At 31.5% G+C, this 19,256-nt stretch overlaps 1 protein-coding gene across 1 annotated transcript in view; it reads left to right on the top strand.

Moving 5' to 3' along the window:
• The window catches only part of LOC131841208 (equilibrative nucleoside transporter 1), a 30,245-nt gene extending 11,227 nt beyond the window's left edge, over nucleotides 1-19,018 (top strand). The window contains exons 3-10 of the mRNA XM_059189484.1: nucleotides 7,610-7,717; nucleotides 11,627-11,867; nucleotides 12,232-12,377; nucleotides 12,640-12,869; nucleotides 13,548-13,749; nucleotides 14,271-14,386; nucleotides 17,593-17,789; nucleotides 18,717-19,018. Coding sequence (XP_059045467.1) covers nucleotides 7,610-7,717; nucleotides 11,627-11,867; nucleotides 12,232-12,377; nucleotides 12,640-12,869; nucleotides 13,548-13,749; nucleotides 14,271-14,386; nucleotides 17,593-17,789; nucleotides 18,717-18,849 — 1,373 coding nt within the window. The 3' untranslated portion in view covers nucleotides 18,850-19,018. The remainder of the gene's footprint in view (nucleotides 1-7,609; nucleotides 7,718-11,626; nucleotides 11,868-12,231; nucleotides 12,378-12,639; nucleotides 12,870-13,547; nucleotides 13,750-14,270; nucleotides 14,387-17,592; nucleotides 17,790-18,716) is intronic.
• The last annotated feature ends 238 nt before the right edge of the window (nucleotides 19,019-19,256 follow it).

Here is a 19,256-nt window from a genome sequence, read left to right as displayed (position 1 = left end):
AGTGATTGAGTAGGCGGTAAACCTACAATTCGTTCGACTTTGGTAAACACCAAAACTTTGTTTGTTTAACAAATTCGCCGTAAATGTTAAATATACAGAGATGGTATAAGTACGATTAAACGCTATCAAAGTGTATTGAAACAAGATCGACGGAACGTATGGAGTTTGTTTATTGCATTGGTAACAGTTGGCAAACACCTGCCGGTGCCTATCTTATAATAGTAGTAATATTTTTTTTATAGAAATTTGGTTCCTGTTTTGAATTTGGTTGTTTGGAATCGGACTTCAAAATGCAAGGAAGTCGTTGTGGTTAAACTCGGTTTGGGTTACTTTGATTTCTAACAAAAAAATCCAGATCAGAAGCTAATATCCGATGACAAACTGGAAGTTAGCAGCAAACTACTAATATTTTTATTTTAAGCTTATGTTTAGATTAGTTCTTGTACATCTACACATAAGATAGGAATACATCCATACGTCTATGGTTAGCAAATGAATAATAATGAATGAATTAAATACCAGAACGTGTTACTTGTCGATATTTAATACTCCCGTGACAGGAATAGAAATTGAATTCTTGATGCCACATTATAAGTTTATCACTTATTAGTTGTTACCACTTATGACGTATTAGTTGGTACCTGACTCATCCTCATACTAGTTTACAATCTTCCATTAATATCCAGTCTACGTTTTAGTCCCGTATATTTGTTAATGTAATATCTCAATTTAGAATTGATATTTATTTAATAAATATTTTGTTTAAAGAGTTACAATTTGTTATAAATAAATAGTCTGACTATAACGGCAACATAAGTAATCTATCGTTTATTTTATCGTTAACTGTATATGTACATAGCGAATGATTTATCAGCGCTTGTAAATGAGCAGATGTTATTGAATCGAGCGATGCATCATTGTATTCTATCGTTTGTATCGCAATTACAACTTAGGTTTATTATGTTGTATATATAGTATACAAAATACATTATTGTATTATGCAAATGCTATGAAGTTATACATGATCAAAATGAATTGGTAAACGTGAATCATGTCGGTTTTGAAATACAACATAGCTCCATTAATTCAGTATGGGATGTTTTTGATGGATACTTAATTTCATGATGGACTATTTGGCAGTCCAAATTGTCAATAACATCGACATAAGGATTGTTGATGGGGTTGATACTTATGTTGACACTTATTTCAAATATACATAAATAGCTCTATATATATATATATATATATATATATATATATATATATATATATATATATATATACAAAGCGGAATTTTAGACTCTACTAGGTCCTGTCATAAGATACTAGATAGACATACTAATACAGTAGTAGCAATATAATTAATACATTATACACGATGTATCACTATTACTTTTCACCTATGAAGACGTTGTAAAAGGTGACTTAAAAATACCTTGTACTTCAATAAAAGAGAAGAAAACGCTAAACAAATACCTTTAATTTTTAGCTTATTCAGAATACCATTTGCAGATTATGATAGTTTATTAATTAATTGGCAGAATGTCTTTTGTTTCAATAAAATATAATTTGGAAGCAGTTTTTCTATTGATTGCCACGTAGGTTAATAAGATGGCAAAATGATGGGGTGGGTCAACAGTTTTTAAGATATTATTACCCTCTTATATTACGATAATTATATCCTTAAGATATTATATCCTCATTATTCTGAAAGGGTTCAACCAACGAATTGAATCAAATAATTTGTTTGCTTTAGTGCAACTGTTTAATATCTTTGTTTCCTTTTTGTAGTGTCATATAATATTTTATGCCAATATCAAATCATGTATTGTATTTTATTTCCGGCAGTACCAAAATTTTTAATTTTTATTGAGTTATTTACAATAAATAAATATATGTATTATGTATATTTAGAATGAACTCAGCGACTAATGCCAAGAGATTTTTTATGCTTATTTGAATAAAGTTTATATGTATTTCTGTAAGGTGCTAATTTGTAGATGTGGTGGTAGTAGTAGAGTATCCTCACTCTAAGAATAAATATGTATACTATAAATAAATAACTTAATGGATTCTATTGAAAATAATAATGTATGGAATTATGACATATATTATCTTAATTATATGTATGTAACTGTACTCAGTATATGGTAAATATTTGCCTTAACTAATCATTTAGTTTCAAGAATATCACCAAATACATATTTGTTGATTAAGTAACTAGAATTGTATATCGAGCACAATGTTAAATAAAACTCGTTTATACAGAGGGGCGGCTCATATCATGTAGTTGTTGGGTATATCTACATATGAACCTATTGTTATCTATTACAAATTCCTATGTGTCAGATTACAGGAGTATGAACGCCATTATTACATCAACATAACAGGCTTCTGTTGTATAACCTCAAAGATGGAATGTCAACGTTGCAACCTTTATAGTTACGGTCACGAATATTCGCCTTCTATTTGGTATTCGGCTGAATACCGAATAGAAGCCAAACATTCGTGGCCAAATCATGAAAAAAAAAACACAGTATAATATTGGATATTTTTATATGAAATATCTTTCTGTAATGTGCGTCTCCGAGTCTTCCGCCGAAATCCTAGCAGAATATTCACTATATTCGGTAATATCACTATTCGTTCTTTTCTAATTACATCTACAATATCTTATATTTTTTGTTACTTTATTATTAATTATTTTATCCTTTAATATGTACGTACCTATTCATCACGTTATTTGAATAGAAACCTCTGCAGCCACTGCATCTATTGAAAAAAATGTTTACTCGTTTTATTTAAAGGTTAAAGTTTTTTTTTATAATACATTATCTATACATAGTGATAAACAATAGACTATATGTGATTATAAATTTGAATGTAACACAGCTAAATACATAAAACAAATGCAGCCATTTGTTTATTACTTTTATACAAATGGTGTTTAAAATTATCAATCTTCAATTTTTTTTTAAATTCTTATCATAATTATTAGATGGGATTCTTTAGTATCTTTCGGGGATGTAAGGTGTAAACTGTAAGCCAATATCTTAATTTATAAGTTTTCAATCCTGTGAAATGATGTATTCGGGTATTTGTCATGCATCTGCAGTGGTATTTTCGCTAATTTCGTTTATATTCATGATTATTTTTTTTAATTGGAGGGGCTTATTCGCTCTTTAATTCCATACTATTCAGACAATTTGTAATAATATATTTTATTAAACTTTATATTCTTTTGTCAAATTACGTTAACAAAGAATAAACAAAGAAGTAATAATATGAAAATACTTTTGTGAAACAAATTTTAAAATATAGATACCAAATTAACAGCCTGTATATTTGTTTGGGTGTTAATGCATGAACCTCGTGGTTAACGCAGGACCATGTAGATATCGTATTACAGGGTGGAGCAATGTCATTGTCATACGGACATACAGTGTAAATTCTATTTGTTTAAATTTAAAGAACTAATTGTAATTTGAATGAAAATGGGAATTAATAAAGATAGAATAGTAATTAAATATAATTACGGTACGTTTAGAAGTATACAGTCGAAAGCAGAGACATGTGAGTATTAACATTTTTGTGTGTATGTTATATTATTATATTTAGTGTATGTGCGTCTATCTAGGCAGCCGAAGTTCGTTTGCAAGTACAGTAGAAACCGATAATAACTTTGGTTATAAAGATGTACCGGTTATTACGCCTAAATGGCAGGATTCCGACTGAATCAATATAATAATTATATATACTACTTATAACGACTCTTCAATTTTATTATATCCGGTTTCTACTGTATTGTTTTTATTTATACAAATCGATACTCGTTTTAGTTGCTGATTCTTATTGTTCTTGAGATCAAGTATATAGTGACTATCAGATACAACATACGTCAATTGTATATACATAACGCCACGCTTGTTGCTAATTCGGGTAGTGGTATTTAATTATACCTCTGTCGTCGTCTCCACTTCGTCCTTCCTTCATTTTAGAAATGGTAGAAGTCTAATGTGTCCTAAATGTAGGCCTCATTTGCACCTACTTTAATGTAACTAGTCTATGTTTGTATAAGCAGTTTGTATAGTTCCACACAATCCCACGAAATATACCGCACTGTAAAGCAGGACACGTTTTGTAAGGAACCAAAGCGAAGAACTAAAGGCACAACTCAAATATATAATTTTGGCTTAAAAGCTATGCTTATTTTAAGACAAGCTTCAAATTCACATTCAAACTCTATCTTCAAAGCGAAATTGGTATTAAAAGGCATTCCTTAAAACGGTCTTAACGGTTTGTGAATTAAAGTAAAAAAAAAAGTCAAATATACAATTCGATAATGTCATAAAAAATCCAGTAAATAGTTGTCATTAATTTTAGACTATTTCTACTTCTTGATGAATGAAATCGACTATGGAAAGATTCGTAACAACGTCCAAATGAAAATTTAATTCTTGGCCACATTTTAAAGTAAAGAGGAATACTGAACCGGAAGAACCTCACCATTCAACCACCGAGGTCGTCATTAATTTGTTTCTTAGGTTTTTCAATATTGCACGTTTTATTATTGGGTTTCATTTAATGGAACATCGAGTACACATTGTTAGTGATTCTTATATTTATTAGTTCAAACTCGCCTTGACCTGGGACTTGTGACTTTTATAATCATATTTATTTGTAACAATTATTTGGTACATAGAAGTTGAAAGACGCGCTTACGTACATCCTCGTTGTACAATATCTTTCAATAAATTCGTTAGTGTTCAACCTCAAAATTTACTCATACAAAGATAATAAACAGACAAAAACATTTTCTTGTTTATAATATTAGTACGGTAGTATGGGTACTATATATGATACCTAGTGATTTACTGTTACTTTAGTAGTTGTTGTTTGAATCTAAAAGGACATGTAGAATGTAATATGTAAAATTTAAATAAAATAACATATTATTGATACTTAGATAAAGTTTTGATGCTTTGTATTTTACTTGGAATTTTCCCAAAAGTTAATCTCGTATATTGAATAAGTAGTATTCTATCTATTGGTTTCGTAGTTGGTATTTTAGTTTTTATATTTTTCGACTGTACCCCACAGTCAAAATTTCTATAAAACTATATTATTTAAACAACATTATTTTATAGCCTATAATAATCTGACGTTTATTCATCTCCATAATCTGTTGATTTGATAGTTCGACAAATATCTTTAAGTGCTTCATGTTCGTAAAGTATTTGTATTGTCCATTGATTGTATTCGCCGTATTAAAATGGGCTGATATCCTGTCATATTGAGGACCCACTCAACATTATGAAGGGGTGCTGTATTTGACTTACAAAATATTCAAAACACATTTCATAATTACAGCGAGTAGCCTAATTAGATAGTATATTTATGTACTCGACTGTGGCAATTAGTAAAATAATGATATACTCATTTGTTTCACATTAAGTAAATGTAATACTAGACTCGATGTAAGAAGACATATCGCCATTGACAAAATTAAGACATTGTAGTATAGATTTCTTGGGGAATCGCCGAAATATTGAGTGCGTTTAGTAATAGAAGATATTTACTAAACATATAAAAAAAATAACTTCTTGCAATTTATTAAACTAAAAAACAGACTGATACATTATTTTAAGGAAAAGAAAATAATAATCAAACATATTGCATATCACACATAAAAAATAAAGGTAAAAGGTGTGCCTTCTCCTGGTTGAATATCTCTTGAAAATATTTAGAAAAGTAATTAGTACACGATTGTGCCAATTTATAAAGCAATAAAAATAAGAAGTTTATGGCAAAAGTTGATAACATTTCCATTGTTGTTAGAAATTGTGTTTGCCACGGTGTACTGTGTAGTGTAGCCCTAGCGAGATATTGGCTAAAAAAATATATTACAAGTGCTCTTGTGTCGAAGAACCCACTTCGTGGCCTAGTAAATGTAAAAATTTCGCTTTGGTAACTTCTAAGAAACTTTCTTGGTATTCTTTTATTCGTGACTTCAAAAGGTAACTACGAGACTGGCAATTTCACAAATCCCAATTATTTTTGTTTGAAGTTGTATTACGTACATGTTATACCTATTGATATTGTATAAATACAATATTTAGGTACTAGTTTATTTTGTGTGGTCAGGTAACAAAGTATTAGAAATAGAAACAATCTTGATGCCTAAGCGTTTTTGAATAGTTATTATTTTTTAATCTACCACTCATTAAAAAGCCGACTTTAACAAAAAAACTTGTGTGTTGCTCTTTTAAATAAATTTTGTTCTGCATTATATTTTAAGATGTTGCGTAAATACAAACTGTCAAATAGCAAGATTGACAAATAATAGTTAATTTATATATTGTTTAGACAAATATATTACGACAAATCGAATCAAATAATAATTTAATTTTACCGATTTGTCGTAAATTATTTACTAGAGGCAGATTGTAAAAACTATGATACTATAGAATATGTACAAAGTTTTTTCATATCCTATAATATCATATTTTTATGGCTTCGACATTCCTACAACACTAAAATAATCTGTCATGTTATCTCTGTGTATGACTGACAAAAATTGAACTAAATAGTAATTCAAAGAAAACGAAACCCGTCACTAACAGCAAAAGCAGTAAGTTTATTAGACGAATGTCTGTTTGTACTAGTAAAGGCAACTGTTAAAATATTTATCCAGGACAAATATTACTTATATAGCCTTAAATATTGGTCATCTGTATTTCATCTTTGTTTATACTATATACATATATGTATAAACAAAGACAAAGTATAAATAATGGCTAAGATATAATTAGTGATAAACTGCGTAGTTTTATTACAATTAATACAGAATTAGTTGTAGAGGGTGTAACAGGGATGAATGGAAGAGAAAAATATATTACGCAGACGGCAAATGGATGGGATAAGGCAGATGACGAGATCTAAAGAGTGGAACAAGTTTAAAGCCAGTGATAATGATAATGAACCTAAATCAATCTCTTTAAGTAGAAGCAAATTAAAAAAGACCTTTATACAAATTGCGCGGTCGCTTAATCAGTTTCGTACGAAACGTTCAAAATGTATGTTCAGATTACCACTTTCTTTCTTGGTGCAAATGTTTAATTTTATGAGTATTGTACCTGGTTTTGACTTAGTATAATCTTTACAACTAATCATAGGTACATGACAACCAGATGTGTGTAGGTACATACTAAACTATTTGCCGTGTAAGGACAGTGTTATTTACCCACAACCAAATCCACTAACCACGCAAAGAAATAAGATTTCGAAATCTATAGTATAATTCCGATTTCCAAAATATAATTAATACGTGAAGGAAAAACTTTGAAGGGGGTGTATGAAATTTCGCACACTTATAGTTTATATAGAGGAGTTTAGAATTGTAATATTTATATTTTAATTATGCAATAAATCATTTATCAATAAAAAACTTGACAATATAATCTCAATAATGTTCAAACTTATAATTTAAATTATTATAATGTTTGATTTCGACCATTGGACGACCAGTTTAGTTTATTTATTTATTTTATTTAAGTTTATTTGTTTATTTAAATAAATCTGTAATTTAAATGTTATTTTTTATCAACAGGGTGGGACTTGGAGGGCGAGAAGGCGCCATTCCTCCGCAATGAGCCCGTGAAGTTGACCCCGGCGTGGGAGGGCACCAACCTGCCGAATGACACGCTCAACTTGAAAGGTAATCTGGCGTAAGCAACCTATTCTCGAAATATACCTACCCCGATTATATCACACTTATTTTCTATGGAATCGTGGAATGAATCCTGTTCAAAATAATCCACGTATAATATAATCCATATAAAACAATTCAATTACTTGTCTCGGCTTCGTACATACATATACATGCATTATACATTAAATATTCCTCTCTTTTAAACTACGTAATATTGCATTACGTAGTTTAAAAGATCTAAGCATATAGACACCAAGAGTCTTTGTTTTATACTATGTGAATATATGTGATCATAATATGAAACTGACTTTTTGATTTTTTTAAACTAAAATATAGCACGAACAATATAGACGGGTTGAGATACGTTTGATAGATGACGATAAAGCTAGAGTCAACTTAGTAACATTAATTTATTTATACGTATTTGTAACTTCTGAATGTGTTGTACGAAAAACTAAATTAAAAATCATCAAATTAATAAATATTTGCTAATTATATTTTTCAATTACTTTGATCCTCTTTCAGTTCATACTATATTGGCTGTTATCATCTTCCTCTCTCTCTCTTTTCTCATTTAAAACTTCAGTCATGCATTAAGTTTTATACGTTAGTAAATACTTATAAGAAATTTTAATTAAATAAAAATAATGAATTATAACGATAATCTTATTATATATCTCTTATTTATTGTATATTATATTCCGAATGTACAAAGTACAAATGTCTTTATTTTAAACATGGTATATATTGAATTATATTGTTTTATAACTTTGTTCAAAAACAGACAGCTCCACTATCTACGAACTGATAATAGAATAACAGTGCTTATTAGGTCATGACATAATGTTTACAGAGATCAATAGTACTTAAAATACTTTATATAGTGTTACTAAGTTAATTAACTGTTTAACATCATACCGACAAGTTAATAATGCATATATATGTTTTTTTTTAATCTATAGTGGCATTTAATCCATTACTGTATAACATAAATTTAAATTAAATAATAAATACTTTGTATAACTTTTAAAATATATTATTATTATAAATAGTTTCAATCGCGTTTGTTTGGCGCGCTTAGTGTGCCGTCATTATCTTTAACAAAGACGTAGCAGATAAAATAAACATAACAAAGTAATAAACGTTCATATATATTCCAGATGAATATGTACGAACTTTTACTTCATGATGATCACATTTAAATACTTAAAAAATGGTAATCATGAAAACACATTTTTTTGGCAAAATATCTATTTGCCCCTTCATACATTCGGTCATTTTCAAATGTCCACTGTTGTTTCTTAAATATTCAAATGTAATTTTAATTCTAAATGTGCAATGAAATTACAATAAAAACAAACATACGCAATTAAACACCCAATATGCACTCTGTAAAATTGACCGTCACATTTCCTGCATTTGAATCAAAACTGTATCTCAGTTACTCACTTAAAAATAGTAGATAATTTTGTCAGGAGACGAAAAATTGTATAATTGCCACAAACGTATAATTGTATATTTTACAGAAACTATGATATAATTTTATTTTAAGATCACAAACAGGTTGTATTCAATTGTTTAAAAAAAAAAAACATATTTTATCGAACGAATAGTCATGGATATTTTCGTTCTTATGGCTATTGACTCTCCTGGTCTAGGGGTCGATTAATCAGACATTCGATATACAGTCGCAGGTTCAAATCCCGGCGCGACGGCACATTTTGTGTTCTTAAAATGAGCGTCTGACACTTGTAAGGCTGTTTGTTTAATATCGATGTTGCGTTAACTAAAACGTGTAGGCGTATGACGCTTTAAATATTAAAACCACTTCCCACTTTCCAACGCAGTGTCACAGTTTCTATAACCGTAGGCACATATATTCACAGTGGGTAAATGAACGCTTTACTAAAACACATGCGGGTTTTGTCAATAAATTCGTGTGCACCTAAGTATTGCGACATTTTTGACCTACAGACGCGACGTCTAAAAATAATTGTATGCAAATATTTATTGAGTTTTCCATCAATTTGGTTTTCATTCGCATAAATTAATACATTGTGAAACATAAACATGAATAGAATTTTAGATTATTATGAAAACCAGAATATGGTTTTGAAATATCTATTACAAATAAATATTTGAATCACTATAAAATGATATTGTTTCTTTATATAACTCGAATTTAATAAAACGTTATCTTTTTTCACGGTTGTACATAATTTGCAAAAAACTGAATATCTATGAGATTACGTTACTTGTCGACCCATATTATACTTATAACGTTATCTAAAAAACTATTAATTATTTAAATAATCGTTATTGAACTTTTTTAATTATATTTATCAGCTATTATTATTTTTATCGGATCATCAGAAGTCTATCAGTATAATGATGACGTGATAAATAATGTTAACTGTTAGGCTAGTAACTGATAAAAATGTGTCTATAGTAATATTTGAAATGACACGGGGATTCATAAAAAAAAAGATAGGCTTTCCGAAACTATAGGAAAAATAAATGGTCACCGGGGTAAAGGTGTCAAATACATTCCAGTATGTTGTTAATTGAGAATATTCATTAATACATATTTATTATTTTCTTATCGTAATATCCAAAGGAAGGTATATTTCTCGTGTGTTAGTTGCCATACTTCTTTGAAACAGTAAAATATTTGGATAAAATTATTTATATGTATATTTGCTAGGTCTGTTATCTATTTTGTATATCCCTAAGTGATAAGGGTGGGCCACCACAACTTTGTTTTTTTTCATTTTATTTTATGAGGGCCATTAAAAAAAATCCTATGCCTTTCACATTTCCAACCCCTATTTTTTAATAGGGAAATTAATTTATATGGTAAAACAATCTTTGGCGGGTCAGCTAGTATAATATAAAATTATTATTGAATCGAAATTTAAAATAATTATTTTGTTTCTATTATAATACGACATCTAATATTTAATACAATATCTACAGGAAAATGTAAATACATTATATACCTAAATTATTATTAATAGATTGGTCAGTTAAGTATAGTTATTGTTTAATAATTACCTACTACGTTTTATTGTTTTTATTGTTATACCATATGTTACCTACATTTTCATTCAACATTATTAAAGGCTGCTATTGATTTTTATTACTGTACTGTACAATGTAAAACATTTGTGTTGTGACATATAGCTGCGGGTATGGGTATGGGGATTTTCAATCCAGATTATGCACTTCTAATTTTTTTTTTATCAATTATATTGTTTTTTTTTCCTGAGGTAGATGTTGTAAAGTTGTCTGCGTGAACATGTACTCGGTCAAAGTTTTGTCTTACCTACTTTAGCTGTTATACCGTTTGTTTTGTAGCTCTGTTACGGTTTAATACTGTGATAAGGTAGTAAAATTACGGGGTAGTGAGGCAGGTCATCTCATACGTTGCCATTCCAGAGGACTACAACGTACCACTAGTATGGCGATGTAAGATATGAGAGGTATTAAGGGCGTTACATGATGACGTGTTCTATTGTTTATTTATAAAAGCGACGACCACATACCAGCAGGTAGGACATCAGATTTTTATTCCAATAACATAAAAATGCATCTATAGAAGAAAGTGTGATTATATTGTGTCTAGATGGCACTTTGTGATATGGCTTAAGATTATTATTATTACACTTTTCAAGTATTTTTATAGGTAATTGGAATAATGCAGCCGCCTGCGCTAACGGTTTACGTTGGCGGGGCACCAGTGGAGGGTGATTAGATAAGCATGAGGTCAGCTCAGTTGATCGCTTGTGACAAATATTCCAGGAAACTATCACGATAGTTTCCAGGGAAAACCGCGTGTAGGTCAACCTGACTTACATTGCTAGTGATGGAGTAATTAGTTCACATTACTAATCATACATTCCCCCTTGTTTTCAGGTATTGCCATGGACTTGGCGCCTCCAAAAGATAGATGGAATTTAATATATTTGACGCTGATAATACACGGTCTTGGTACGCTAACAGCCTGGAACATGTTTATTACTGCCAAGGATTACTTTGTTGATTATAAGCTGGTCGACGCTAAGAATTATGCGGAGCATTATTTGGCATACGTGGGTTGGGCGAGTCAAATACCCAACGTTGTGTTCAATTGGATGAATATTTTTGTTCAGTTTGGGTAAGTCTATTTGTTATTGGAATTTTATCATTTATCAGACATTACATAGTTTTTTCTGTCTTTCTTTTCCTGTATTCAAAACGGGATGAAATATAAATATTTTCGCTGTGTAAGTAATGTGCATTTAAGTATGATGCCATAGTATGAATTTTTTTTTAATTGGCAATGGAAACAATACAATATATATACTAAGAAAATTATATTCCTTGGGGATTGTTGTCAAAATTTTGTTTTATTAACTTGAAGAGAAGCCAATTTATTTCTGAAGGAAAATAAATTGTCATTTTCAGTAATATATAGTTTTGATAATTAAGTTTCTTGTTACGGATACTCTCTAAACATTAAAATATATATTTATTTTCAGAGGGAATCTAACAACACGGATCGTTTGGTCACTGTGCATTGAAGTGGCAATATTCGTGGTCACAATTATCCTGGCTATGCTCGACAGTAAAGAGTGGCCTGAGGTATTCTTCTGGCTTACCATGTTATCTGTTCTCCTGCTTAATGGTGAGTTTATTTCTAATGCAGTAGAAATAATTGACTGTTGTTGATTGTTAGTTATAGTACTTGGTCAACCTTAATCATTACAACATGAATAAATGTTGCAATCGTAATCTTGGTTATGCTGATTATTCATTGCATAGTACTCAACAGATATATTTAGTTCCAACTAGACAAAAAAAAATAGTACCATTTTATACTAGTAGTACTGGTAGTGGTAGTAAACAAAATACTACTATAGTTATAACTTTTGATTTCTACATTTCAGCTTTCAACGCAATCTTCCAAAACTCTGTATACGGCGTTGCTGCCCGTCTGCCGCCTAAATACACCGGTGCTGTGGTGTTGGGCTCCAATATATGCGGGACGCTGGTGGTCTTCCTCAGTTGGAGTTCCGGTTTATTCGAGAGCAAGCGTACTGCTGCCATATACTACTTTATAGCGGGCATGTTCGTGTTGCTCATCTGCTTCGACACGTACTTCGCGTTGCCTCTTAATGTGAGTGATATAAAGTTCATTTCTAAGATTCTGTTTAGAACATAAGTTCTTAATGTGGGTGACTAGGCTTACTTGGTTGTTTGGAACTTTCAAAAGGGTGTAGACTACCCAGAGATGTTTAGGGGGTGTTGAGATGAGACAGTGGTTGTGAAGATAGGAAAACAAAGATAATCTAAAACAAAAGGCGAAGTTACAAAAAAGTATGGTCTCTAGAAATAATATCATAGTAGGCGGTGGCCAAAAGACGGTTGAGAACTTAGAGCTAAATTAACAAGATGCATGTATACATTCTTATTATGTAACTGACATGGCAAACATAATATCAGATGGACAGTGACAACAGTAGTATATAGAAAATAATAGCAAAACGTTTTTCTCAAAAACAAATGAATTCGTGACATGGGTGATATTCATGGTATTCCAGTGTTGCTCTGTGTGCTGTTTTGGTAGTGTACAGATTAGGCAGAAATTGAATGAAATTACAGGATAAGAAGCATGACATCTTAAACACTCTGGAGAGGCAATGCATGAGTGTTATCGAGTCATATTATAACGCGATATGTGTAGTGCTGTTCATGTATATAGGCGACGGTTATAAAGGTGGGTCATCAGCTTGTCTGTCATTTATGTACATAAAAATACTTGTATTCTATTAATATATTAAAATTTGTTATGCAGAGGTTCTATCGCTACCACGACACGCTCCAGCAGCGTACCATGCGCGTAAACCCGGCGTTGGCTGCCACCAACAGCGATATGCGGCCAGACTCCACGCCCAAACAGCCCTATGGCGCCATTGTACGGCAAGCCTGGGTGCAGATATACAACATCTTCATTGTTTTCTTCGTCACGCTCGCCATCTTTCCCTCAGTGCACTCTGGTTAGTTTATGTATTGACAAACTAATTAATCATACATACAACAAATTCATACCCAGGTAGACTTTGTAGTTAGCAGTTATAATAGGTATCTATTTCACATTTATTTCTGCCCCCTAGCAAGTGTGAGATGTCGCAATTAAATTGCAGGGTATGCAGGCATAACACTAACACCTTAGTGTTCAAGAATGGCAATGTGTGATGGATAATATCACGTTCATAGGTACTGTTTTAGTTATCTTAATTCATTTTATTTTTCTGAGCTTTAAATGGGTCAATAAGTTTTATTATAATATTTTTAGTATTATTATGGGCCAATATTTATAAATCTGGGAATCTGGGAATCAATAAGACAATGGAATTTTTCTGTTAAATAAGAAAGAAGTATTTTAATTACAAATATTTATAATCAGCGTTATGCAATTGTACAACAGCTATAATTTTTTATAACGTATATTATAAGACTACGAATAGTGAAGATGTAATATTATGTATGAAAACTTAGGGCTTTTTTTATATTTCAGACATCAAGCCTCTCACAACTAACTTCCTGGGTGAAAAGTTTACTATGATTACTTGTTTCTTGACATTCAACTTCATGGCGATGGTTGGGAATATTACCGCTAGCTTATGGCAGTTTGTAAGTATTTACTAAGATAACTATATGTACTGAGATACCTTTATTTACCATAACATTGTTCGTGTTAAGATCCAATTTATTAATGAAATTATTTTTAACATGATTAAATTAATTCAATGTTAATTGCTGAACGTTATTTGCGCTTAGGACTAACTGCATAGTTAATAAAGAAATACACATTAATTAATATGATTTATTTTTACGACAATAACAAACGATTTATAGTTTTATGATAACTATGTTATGTTTTGTTAGTCATTCATTATTAGGGATCTAAAATCTACTTTGATCCAAATTAACATTCAGGAAAGTCAGTTGTGTTACTTTTTGCGAAGTTAGTTCCATGTGGTGTTCGTTTCTATGGCCCGTTTTACTAAATATTTGTTCACATCGAACAGATGAGGCCATAATGTTTCCATAACTTTGTACCAGTTTAGAAAGATGTGGGTATTTGTATTTATGATCACGCCACCACTCCAGCGGACAGCTCAATTTGTCTTCTTGGAAAATTGGCAGCGGGTCGTCATTTATATATGTGTCAATCTCTTTTATGGCGTTCGACAGTGGAGTCCCAACGGCGAGTGACTTTTGCCCTACTATTTTATTAAGTATGGCTCGAAATCCATCGACATTGGTACTGTTATTAACAGTCGAAGACGATTGCTCTTGTGTTTTTTCTTCGTCAATTAGCCTAGTTAACAATTCTTGGATGTAGTTTCTTGTATTTGTAGCCTCATCCGGCTCACTGAATACCGACAATTTATATCTCGGATCTAAGAATGTGCATGTGCTAAATGTTCTATTCTTTTCTACTAGACCGAATCTTGCTCGCAACCCTGTTATTAGACAAGAGATGACAGTTTTCGTAATTTCATCAAATGGTTCTGATATAAGTTTGTCACATGTCGTCATAAGGCAATGGGTGATTACTATGACTTGACTTCCAGTTATATAGTTTTCACCAGTAATAATGTCTGTGGCTTGCTCAAATGGTGCTAACACTTTTAATAGGTCGGAAAGTGCTTTCCATTCTTCATCTGTAATTATAGGAAAATCATTTTTCAAAATCTTAATTGTAGCTTTTATGTATAGCTCTAATTCTACAAATCGTTGAACCATGTGGTAGGTGGAGATCCAATGTGTAGAGACTTCCTGTACTAAATGTTTACGTGTACAATCAGATTTCTCTTCTGTTTGTGTGGTTAAAAATACTTCCAATGCTGTGCCACTTGTATTAAAAAGGTGAATAACTTTTCTAACATTATCTAAAATTATTTGAACTGACGTCGTAGTTAGTGCATCCTGAACTATAAAATTGAGGGCGTGACCGTAACACTCAAATTGTTTCCATCCGATATTCTGTATTACTTTTGGTATGTTGGCAGTGTCATTGGATACTGCGAAGTTTATTTTATTTGTAAGTCCCCATTCGGCCACAACATTAATCAACATATCTTGAATATTTTCAGTTGAGTACTCTTGAAAACTTCGACAATCCAATACAAAGGTTTTCAGTTCTAAATCATCGGTTATGTAATGACCCGTGACTGTTACATATGTTTCGTTTAATGTTGACGTCCATAAATACACCGTAAGGCATACAGAGTGGTTACTGTCCGGACCCAATATCATTTTTAAATCAGTTTTGGTTTGTTCGTATAATGCCGGTAACATGACAGTAGTAATTGTTTCTCTACTTGGTAGTTGATATCCAGGAATCCATTGTGCAAACTTCTTGAACGATCTTTTTTCCACCAATGAGAACGGTTGGTAACCATCAATAAATAGATCCAATAAATCTCGATCAATTTTTCTTTTTATATCGTTTGATAGTTTTTTGTCAGTACTTCTATTCACGGACAACGCTTGCCCTGAGACCGCAGATGTTACACCGGCAGAAATGTTTACTGCTTCCGAACTCGTTAATTGTTGCTCTTTCTTTGGCTTAATATTCACAGTTTCTCGTTGTGCCATCCTTATCTTAGTAAAAGCATCGAAGTGCTTTTTTTTTAAATGAGCTTTTAAGTTTCCCGTGGAACCTTTGTAGCTGTAAATGTCGCAACATGTTCGACATTTCGCCTTTTTATCAATAATATCATATTTATCGAAATAATCCCATATGATACTTATATTTGAACGGGACATATCAGTTGTGTTTCTAAATTACGTGTAAAATAAATGTATGTATCAATGTAAAACCATAAAAACCTAAAATAGCATTGTAAAATTCCTTTTGGATATTTTGAAACTCGAAGAAAGTGAAATTGCTGTCATCTCAGCAAGATATATCGCACAATACGCGAACCTAAAAGTAAAAAAAAACTATTATCAATTTTAGATTAAATAATAAATCAATGTATGAATCAGATTAAATATTTTACAGATATACCTTTGAATTTTAAATCGTTTCACTTACTTTATTCAATCCGTACACACTTTATTGTCTTCAGCACTAGACAAGTGTTTAAACAATACAAAGAACATTAAAATTGCTACAATGCCAAATGAGTACCAACTTTTTTTTTCTCTTAGTTTCAAATTATTTGATGTATTACACTTATGGCTATTTCGAATCTGATATTATTTAATACACGTACGTACTCGACGCGATAACGATATCATAGTATCGCGTGCATTTTATTATTTCGTTTTTGTGTCACGTATAGATATCACAGCGACAGCGAATCAGCGATATTCAATAAGTACACAGTTGCGTGCCGTTCGTTCGATATTAGATATTGATTGGACTGATACATAGATATTTTATCTACTATGTCTACACAGCCTGATATGATGTCGCAGGACGTATGTTTGTTTTAGATGTATTCGGTGGTCAATGATCCGTTATTTTTATTTTAACTGTAAAATGATTTATTGATAGCCTAAATTAATTTAAACTTTCGTCGTATTATTTCTTCATATACAGAAATAAACATGCGCCGGGATGTGGGCGGCGGGTTTCGGGAACGATGTCACTATTGTAATATATTAATTATTATATCCATTTGCTATATTTATGTTTTTGATTCTATTAACATTACATTTAAGAAATTGTAACTACTGAGGAAAAAATCTGAATCAAATATATTAAATTCTACTCATCTTTTAATTGCGAATTAAGAATCACTTTGGTAAAAAAATTATGGTGTTTATTTTTTTATACAAAATTATGAAAAATAGTTGAATTTATAATGAATTTCTTTCAGCCTACACGCCGCTGGCTGGCGTTGTTCACGACCCTGCGAATATTGTTCATACCATTCTTCCTGGTGTGTAACTATAAGGCCGACGCCCGGACCATACCTGTGCTGGTAACCAACGACTGGGTCTATTGGGTCGGATCTGCCCTCATGGGCTGGAGCTCTGGTCATGGCAGCTCCCTCGGCATGATGTATGTTAGCGGGTGAGTGTACTTAGTTAGCCCTTTACTAATGAAACATAAAATATCGGATTGTATTACGGTCTACGGTTATATTGAATAATTGAAATTACAATACTTGAAAATTTAGACACAATGTAAATAGGTACGCGTGCGATGTTGTCATTGATGCAAGGCCGTGCCGACTTGAAGTCGGCACGGCTTGACGGCTGCCGATGGTGGTATTGGATAATGTTAACGTTCGAACAGTACCTATACTGATATGTTAATTATTGCCTTTCTTCCCTGATCTATTATAATATTGTTGGTCTTACTTGGCTTTTAAAGCTCGCTGGACGGAAAGGCAAGTGCAGAGAGCTTTATGCCTTTAAACAACGAACAACAACAATCCCCAGGAAGACTTATCGAGCGGCTAACTTCTGCCTGACGAATACGAGTTCAGTCTAAGGGCTAAGTGTTGTCATTTCGATCGAATAATAATTGGCACAATGAACGAACTTAGGGCTACTCAATTTTACCCAAAATTTAAACATGTAAATTTTAATCGAATTTACTATCCCAACTTGTTGTTAATTTAATATTTCTTCTTGGTTTTTCGGTGACGTAAACACACATTACAAATTAAGATTAAGTGTTAATGACTATTACCCCATAGTAGCCATTTAGTTCTTATTGGCATTTATGATAAATGTTACAGTATACGAATCTCATATGGATTTTAAGATTGCCCTTAGGTACTTACATAATTTTCAGGTGACTGGAAATTCTAATACTTTGAATAAATACTATTTGTTTTTTATGTTTGGGACCAAAACTATTCAAATTTTGAATAGATTTTTTGTAGATTTTTTTTATACAGATTTTACTAAATTAGATTTCTTATATGTAGAAACGTCATTTTATTCGTCCGTTAATTTAAGCAATTGCTCATTTTACATTTAATTATTTCAGTAATGTGGCGCCCGAACACGCAGCCACGGCCGGCATGTTAGGTGCAGCGACGCTCGTTACTGGCATACTTTGCGGTCTGCTTTTTACTCGGTTGTGCCCCATAATTGTGTCCATGCCTTGGGACGCCATATAGCGGAAGGTTGACCACGCCGGTGCCTTCTGGAACTTTCTCACGAGGCGACCCTGACAGTGAAGTGCTGTGCAGTGACAGTGTGACATATAGGTGTTTACTAGGTGCAATGTATATTTATAACATTTTAAATGACGCGTAGATATATTTTATTGTTTACGAAGAAATTATAAATAATAAATAATCAATATTTACATATACTGTAAATATTGATTCTTTGTACGACATAATTGTCTGGAATGTATGTATTTCCAGAAAATTATATTAATTTTGTTATCATTTCTATGTATCATTGATGTGACGTAATATTTCACATAATGTAATTTAGAAAGTTAAAATACACTGAATACTTATCAATATAAAGTTGAAAACAACTATTCATAATTTCTTAACTTGACAGTTAAGATCAA

Source organism: Achroia grisella, unplaced genomic scaffold (assembly GCF_030625045.1).
Source record: "Achroia grisella isolate CSIRO2021 unplaced genomic scaffold, CSIRO_AGI_Agris_v1 utg1575, whole genome shotgun sequence".
In the NCBI taxonomy this organism is placed as follows: Eukaryota; Metazoa; Arthropoda; class Insecta; order Lepidoptera; family Pyralidae; genus Achroia; species Achroia grisella.
Note: the sequence above shows the minus strand (reverse complement) of the source record. Positions and strands in the feature narration are given on the sequence as shown.